General features: G+C 34.1%; 1 protein-coding gene across 1 annotated transcript; it reads left to right on the top strand.

Moving 5' to 3' along the window:
* The first annotated feature begins 319 nt into the window (after nucleotides 1–319).
* On the top strand, nucleotides 320–8,423 carry LOC129000679 (lactoylglutathione lyase-like). The gene is made up of 6 exons (XM_054427640.1): nucleotides 320–508; nucleotides 2,394–2,617; nucleotides 3,113–3,180; nucleotides 3,776–3,865; nucleotides 7,227–7,347; nucleotides 8,131–8,423. The coding sequence occupies exons 1-5, from the start codon at nucleotides 437–439 to the stop codon at nucleotides 7,322–7,324; spliced, it is 552 nt and encodes a 183-aa protein (XP_054283615.1). The 5' UTR covers nucleotides 320–436; the 3' UTR covers nucleotides 7,325–7,347; nucleotides 8,131–8,423.
* The last annotated feature ends 39 nt before the right edge of the window (nucleotides 8,424–8,462 follow it).

Genomic DNA, 8,462 nt, shown 5'->3' with positions numbered 1-8,462 from the left:
ATTCCTGGATGTTCACACACTTCATTTCTCATGTAGCATTTTGAATATTACAATTTGGAAAAAAATTATATGTAATGTAAAACAATTAGTCATAGTAAAATAGTTGACCACTTTTGTAGATCTTTGGATATCTAATCGGAGGAAGAACTACTGACCAGTGCGTTTGGCAGCTGCATGGTTACAATTATTTAGCAAGCTTATTTGCAGTATATATATACTGCCTTTCTTTACTGACGCCAGTTTTCTTTATCTTACTCTTACTCTTACTCTCTACTTACATAATAAATATAACCTCCATCTCCATCCTTCATGAAGAAGTCAAGTCTGCAGTCGGCTCGATTATCAGACCAGGCTATTAACTATTCAATCAATATCTCATTTAAGTTAATAATTTAATCATAAGTATACCTTGCTAATAGCTCAGTTCTGAATAATCATGGGAGAGACGACTGGTTTATCAGATGCGGAGGCCAAGGAGTTGTGCCTCCAACCAGAACCAGAGACCAAAGTAAGATTAGACTCTTCTGTAGGCCTACTTGTTTAGAAAATACTGGAATTCTTGATAATTTTCCAAGCCATTTATAAAATAAAAAAAAACCTTATAAGCCGGAAACTTAACTTATGTGACTCATACAATTTTGATGTACAGGCTAGCCTAGGCTTCAAACTGAAGCCAAAAATATCATAATGTTTGTGCTAATAAACAAACAACGGGGACAGTTTCTTAACTGGGCTAGGCCTATGCAATTATTGATTGAAACTATCGATTCGATTAGTAAACCTTCATGCGATTTTTTCACCACCAGCAAGTTTGGTTGGTTAGGTTAGTTTATGATAGTTTTATTTTATAATAAAAATATTTAAAAATATTGATTATAAATTAATCAATATTTTCAATTCGATAGTTTCAATCAATATTAGCATAGCCCAGTTAAGAAACTGTACCCCAAATGACTTAACTATCTAACTTAAAGCCTAGCAATGATAGAATCTGTTCTACCGATCCTGATCAGTGACAACAAACAATGTCATAGACTAGGCCTAACTTATTACGAATATAAAAAAAATAAGGCATAGAAAGAACACTTTTACAGTACTGGTAGGCCGATAGGTAAAAATATAAATCCCCACATGTTCGTAATTAAAACAAGTAAATTAGGGTAAATATGCACTTTAGGGACTGCACCCGATTTTTTATATTTTTTTTTACATTCTAATCTAAATTCAATGCTAATTCCCAAAATAACATTCTTTTTCTGCGGAAAATTACAAAAAACCCCTAAAACATATCAAAAACATCATTCGACAGCAAGCTTTTTGAAATCGTTCCCTCCATGTTTAACTAAAACTATAACTTACTCCAATAGCTATAACTTAACTAATACAAATTCAACACAATAAACAACCCAGACTATAACCTACACTTAACCTTCCTAATCTAACCTAAGTTATCTTCAAAACACTGTTACTTAATGCAGCCACGAATCCACATACCCTGACTGTCCCGAACCCCACCTGCTTAAATATAGGATCAGATACAATTTGTGTTTTCATAAAGTTCCCATTCCTCCCGGCTTATTACCCGACTAATCACCCTTTTATCCCAATGGTTAACCATGTTGGATGTCCCCCCCCACCCAAAACCCCACCAGTCCCCTATTGATTTGGGATTATTGCTGATATATATGTAATTAGTATCACATTTTTGTCAATATCTCGCTTATTTGACAGCGAATCAAAACTGTTCGTGCATATTCGTGATCTGCTCGATATTCTGATTCATTTCAGTAACCACATGACGAGTTTTGAAAAAAAATGTTTTATAACGTTTTTGACATTTTTTCAGGTTTATTGTCATTTTCCACGGAATAAGAACGCCATTGTTGGAATCAGCTTTGAGTTTAAAGTAGAATTTAAAAAAATGGGTGCTAGATAGGGCCTACCCTAAAATGCGAATTTGACCTAACCAAAATTAGTCAGCTTAAAATGTGCATTTCTAGCTCTAAGCTTCACATTATTATCCCTAGGCCTAACGATAACTTAAGTAGGCCAAACTACAAATATTACTATCAAGTTAGCCAACGATAATTTGTCTTAATTAAGTTATACTTACCGGTATTACCTAACTTTTCTATTCTATTTAAGTGTCTGAATTAAGATTTCATTATCATTGCATTTTCATTTGAGGTAGGGGACGCCACCTATGTGAGTGTTTTAACCCAAATATACCCAACGATCATGGACACCTGGGTCCAGTTTCTAACCATTAAAAGGCTTCTTAGCTTGGATGAATTGGCCACCTTTTGATTACTGATTACACTGAGCTACCCAGGTATTGTAAACAATTATTCCGGGTACCATTTATCACCTCTGAATGTTGCTATGTTTTGCAGGAGTTCATCATGCAACAAACCATGTACCGTATTAAAGACCCAAGGAAATCACTACCTTTCTACACTAAAGTTCTTGGTATGAGACTATTACAAAAACTGGATTTCCCGGAGATGAAGTTCTCTCTATACTTCATGGGCTACGAGGATGCCAGCTCCATTCCATCTGATGTTAAAGAACGAACGGCTTGGACTTTTTCCAGAAAAGCTACAATTGAATTGACCCAGTATGTTTGTACAATTTGGTATAAATAAAGAACCACTATTATTTTTGCTTTAAAAGCTCCATTGAAGGGCTTTGATATTTTCTAGATTAACAACTTCTATTAGAGTAACTAAGCCTTATTTCAAACCATGTGATTCGGGCTGGCCTGAAAGGCCCTTACATTAGCTGTCTGGATCCGGGTGTTTCCAAACTGAACTTTTTGACTTTAAGGTGTATTTGTGATTGAAATGAATAACTGAAAAGTGGGGACCTCAAAACAAAAAAGTAAATCAGTTCCAGGCCCAAGACTTACTGTATTAGCAACTAGCAATAGCCTACAAAATTTGCCTTTTTTATTGGATGTACATATGACTTTTGAACCTGGGAAATTATTATTTTTATTAGTATTATTTGGAATCAAAATCAGTTGTGGACTATATTATTTTAGCCCTATGATAAACTATTATACTACTGTATCTCATTAGGCTATTTTAATTGTTGATCAATATTTTCCTAGCAATTGGGGAACAGAAAGTGATCCAGATTGCAAGTACCACAGCGGAAACGAAGAACCGAAAGGATTTGGTAAGGCTTTTTGTAGTTCCCTCAATACTACAACTTAGTAGGCCTATTATGGTTAAGCTAGCCTAGAAGGGCAAAGCTGGAGATGTCATGGCACTAAATTTTCTAATAGACTAGCTGCTGATTAATTTTTCAGATGTTGTGATTCAAGAATCACTCTTTACCCCACAGAATTAAAACAACTTAAAGATAACAACTTAAGGTTTGGGATGTATTGCTGGCCTAAGTGCTAAGCATCTCGGACATCGGTCTGGGAGGGGCAGGGTCAGTTTTTGGCATTTCCATTTAGTGTGGTTGGTACTTTTATTGAAACTATCAATGCAGGATTCAAAGCATGGTGGACACTTACAAAAGAAAATTATACATCAGCTGTTACACATTAGAAAATAAAGAAACCACCAAGTCTTGTTCAGTATTATTTTTCTCTATTCTTCCCTAAAATCTCTACCGAATTCAATTTGTACTCCCTCCTATTCTTATCAATTTGAATGTGTGGCTGTGTTTTCTAATGTTTAACTCTTTGTTAACCATGCCTTCCTTTGAGATAGTTTTCTTGACAAGATCTTGTTTTTTATATATCCATTTACATTTTTTTCAGGTCACATCGGCTTATGTGTACCAGATGTGAAAGCTGCTTGTGAGAGATTTGAGAAACTAGGTGTGCCGTTCAAAAAGAAACTTACCGATGGTAAATATATTGATACAAATAATTTGCAAGTTTTTAATATAATGTTTATCTCCAGGAAGTAAAGTCATTATTCTTCTTAACCCCCATTGGTTTCATCATGCTGATTAGCTCTGTATTAACAGATTACAGGTATTTTAAAGACTTTTTCAGGATTTAATCAGCATATTTGTATTTTTGTTGATCCTGTTGATTCCTCTCAGCCACCCAGTTACATTAAGCACAAGTGTTAGTTTACAAGTAGATATTTTACCTCTATGAATGAATACAAACCTATTAAGAAGCGCAATGCTTTTGTTAAAAATTCAGCCTGGGAATATTTGTATTTTGGATAGTTCCTGCGGCGGTCGCTTGGTAGACTATCGCGAGGGCACGGCTGACTGAATGAGAGAGAATGAGACAAAGAATCGATAGAGAGAGAGAGAGAGTGAAATAGAGTAGCGCGGCCACGCGCGAGTGATCCTAGCGGCGGCCGCGCAAAGTTCATTTCGACGGCAAAATTCCAGTCTGGTTATTTTCCATAAGCATCTTAAAGGGTTTGTATTCATTGCCTCTATACGCACAGGTCAACACACTTAACTGTTATCAGACATAAACTTTCGCAAGTTTGTTTTTCTTTACCTCAAGTTTACTAAATACTTGAAATGCTCGTTTTATGTGGTAAAGGGGAAATTGCCAGGTAAATTGGAGGGGGGGGGTTGCGCCACTGGGTTTGGGGGGGATGGGCTTGTCTGGATTCATGTGTCACAACCCTATTAGGGAGTATAGATTTGAAGATTTGTAATCAACCTTAAAGTTAAGAATACAATGGAAACTCCATGTACAGTATCGAAACTTAAATTTATTTAATTAAAATACAAAATTGATGGTAAAAGAAAAGAAAGGGTTCACAATACTTAAAGTTTACAAAGAGTGGGAATGAATTTACTAGTTAAAGCTTTAGGCTAAGCCTAATAGTTCTAATTTAGGTTCAGGTGTTATAACTTATTGCATGGATCTTTATCTCAGGTGGGGTGATCGAGCGGCATTTGAATTTAATGTTGTGATTATAAGATAGCCTAATTAAATTTTGTTTTGAAATATAAAATAGGTTCAAATTATTTTCTGATTGGTTGAATTAATGACTCGATTGGTGTTTCTTGACTTTGAATGTTAGTATTTAAATGTTCCAAAAATTAGGCCTAAAAATGTTCTAATGGCTTCCAAGGAAAGAAAATGTCTACTGGAGTGATCTCACAAAAAATTGATGTCTTCTTCACAGTAAATTTCTTGATGTAGTAATTATTAATGTTCTTAACAAGGACGGTTCTTCTTTAATCGAATTTCAATAATTTAGGTTCAAATATAGGCGCTTTTTTATAAATTTTGATACTAAAATAGGCAGTTCACAATTTATATCTTCATACTAGCTCAGCTCTCTTGGAAGTGATGAAGGTTTGATGCATTGTTGCATTCACACATGTCAATACTGACTTAATCACAGAGAATTGTAGGCCACTGTTCACACATATATTATAACAATTTTAATTTGCTAGAGAGCTAAAATTGAATTTTGAAAAGTTATTTAAATAAAATTTTATTAAATTTGAAGCAATTTTGTTACAAAAATTATAGGCTATTGTATATTTACATGAGATTAGGTTATTTGAAAATTTTCTATATTATATTGTACGAGGTGTTAGCCCGTCCTACGTACGGGAATTCAGTAGTCAGTTAAAACCGTGTGCAATTCAGAACAGCTAGTTTACACATATAAAGACAATAGTATATTACATTACTAGTCCTGAAAATAAGTGTTTACCGGACGAAGTCGAGTACGGGATTACCATACGAGTCCGGTACACACATTTTGGACGAGTTACGTACGATAGTTTACGCCATACTACTTAATCCGTACAAATCCTTATATATTTCCACCAACTAAAGGACTAATAAACACTAGTCATAACCTCTGAGAGAGGTTATGTTTTTGTTTATAACCACTAATTGCCACGAAAATACAGTATAATCAGCTGATAGGTGTCCGGTAAAACTCATTGCAGAACAGTATTACGCAATGAAACCCCATTTGAATAAGCTGGCGGCAAACAGCTGTTTTCTGGACTAAATCCTTGCGTGGAAAGTTCATCAAAATAATGTAGTGTGGCGTAAAGTTTCTTGCAGTTTTAGTGTGAAAAATCATCTTGTAAACAAATGTTGTGTGATCAAATGTGTTTTTATTCCATAATCCATTAATTATGGATTATGGATCCATTAATTCATTACGGATTCTTATCGTGTCTAATAACATCCAAACACAGAAACCTTCCTTAAAATAGTACCTATATCTTGACAGATGTTTTGCAGTGGCCTATTACAGACCGTGGCCCACTTAGCATGAGATTTGTGAAAATAACACTACACTTCGACTGTAATACAAATTTCACAAAGAGTAATTACCATTTAAGCAGTTACTGTCATGACAGAAAGGTCGTGTCCCTTTTGAACTAGATATCCTCATCCTTTCTAAGAAACGTTGATTAACAAAAATGCATGTAAACGCCACTATTTACGTAACAATTTACAGTATTTGCTTTTTGGAAATGCAGCATTGCTTTGTCATTTGCATTATTTGTTGCCAATGAAGCCGCATGACCATATGAACGAGGTCCTTCATTTCAAGAATAAAAGCTGCTTCACTACAAGTATATTCCACTACACCTAAGATCCCGAAGATATATTTATATTATATTGAACACTTTATGTAATTGATAATGCTGAGACAAATGACATCCGCATGTCATGGAATCAAAGTTATGCAAAAAAATATTATTGCTTAATTTAGAGGGCTATTCATTGGCACAGAACGGTATGATGACCGACGTGACGAAGGAAAAATAAAACTTACACAGCTTTAGGGTGGGCCTACCTTTGAAGTAAGAACGTGCCTTCTCAACAGATATTTAAAAAAAAAAACACAGATTTAATCTTCATAACACTACTGATGAAATCGCATATAACTCCAATGATGGCCGGTGTAAGAAATATGTTATTCATTGGATGATCAACCATATTTTGTAACTAACGCAATAGTCATTATTGTTCCTATACCTATTTATCACTCATTAAACAATGCTAAATGCTCACATTTTTTATAATTTCACTCTTTTTGTCGCAGTTAGAATAATTGTCCTAAGCCTTTAAAGTAACCGTCGATAGTAATAAAATAAAAGGTACATTTCTTAAGGTAAGCCTGCTTATCCTATCCTTTCTCTCCCCTATTAGGGAGTATGTTTGTATTAAAGGATCCAAGTGACTCCAAAAGTACAAAATTAGATAACTTGATTTTACTGCTTTGTATTGATTCATATCGGTAATTTTCCAGGAAAAATGAAAGCAGTTGCATTTATTTTGGATCCAGACGGTTATTGGATTGAAATCTTTGATGCTAAAGGTGTAGCTCAAATGATTCATGGAAACTAAAGTTGTCAAAGTAGAGCTAAAAGGTAAGTTGGATTATTTATGCACAGTTTTCTGCTACTTAAATGTTCGTTATGGTATTATTTATGTATCATCAAGCTAAGAGCTAATACATTTAAATTTAATGATGCCACATAGAGCACAAGGGCTTAGGTTTTTAGGACTCTATGTGAGGATACCAGGCTTACCGAATAGAAAAGAGTTCAAACTGGCACAAGACACAAAACTTTACACTAAATACACAAAACATTATAATCACTGTCACTGACAGCATTTTAACTAAGGACAGTGATTCTAATGTTTTGTGTATATTGTGTAAAGTTTTGAGTCTCTTGTGCCAGTATGGACTCTTTCCCATTCATGTAAGCCTGCTACCCTCATAAAAACATTTAAAATGAATGTTTAACTTTCAATATTTTTTGTTTGAACTCTGAGGAATCAAACTTCTGAATACTTACTTAATTGTAAAAAAAATATCTTATTTAACTAAAAAATTGCAAATAAACAAATAACTTTTGTTACAAAACAAATTGGTTTTCTGTAAAGGAGAAATTTAAACTTAGGCTAAATCATTCTAATGGCAAAATAGAACATTTATAATCCTTCTTTTTCGTACTATTATGGGCTATTAATTAACAGCTGTATCCAAGGAATATGTCGGCCTTAGTCACTAACAAGACTTCAAGATCGCGCCACTCATCTCCATTCATACTTGGCTTAAAATACCTACTTTGAATGGTCGCCATTTAATAAGAAAGTATTAAAGTACTTATAAGGACTTGCTGAATAACTAATTCTTTTCTTTCCAGGTTCATGTAAGACACGAACAATTGTCAATCCTGAGGGTTAGAACATAGCCTGCACTGTGTATTTTAAATGTCGAAATAAATGTATGTGCCTTATTTTACAAGTCAATGAATGAGTGTTTGTATTGGAAACTGTCAGATTTGAGGTGAAACTATTTCTTCTTAATTTTTGTACTATGTGATACTGTATATGTTTATTTGCTCAACAATGATATAGGCCTACTACCTTTAACTATAGATGTACCCAAAAGTCAATGTTACTACTTAGTTATAATATACATATTTATCTATTCAAATGCAATGCATATTTATTTTATCCTGTTCTAACACGTTTG

Source organism: Macrosteles quadrilineatus, unplaced genomic scaffold (genome assembly GCF_028750875.1).
Source record: "Macrosteles quadrilineatus isolate MER2022 unplaced genomic scaffold, UCM_ALF_1.0 Scaffold_8__2_contigs__length_117827958, whole genome shotgun sequence".
Classification (NCBI taxonomy): domain Eukaryota; kingdom Metazoa; phylum Arthropoda; class Insecta; order Hemiptera; family Cicadellidae; genus Macrosteles; species Macrosteles quadrilineatus.
The sequence above is the reverse complement of the archived record's forward strand: the minus strand, read 5'-3'. Positions and strand labels throughout refer to the sequence as shown.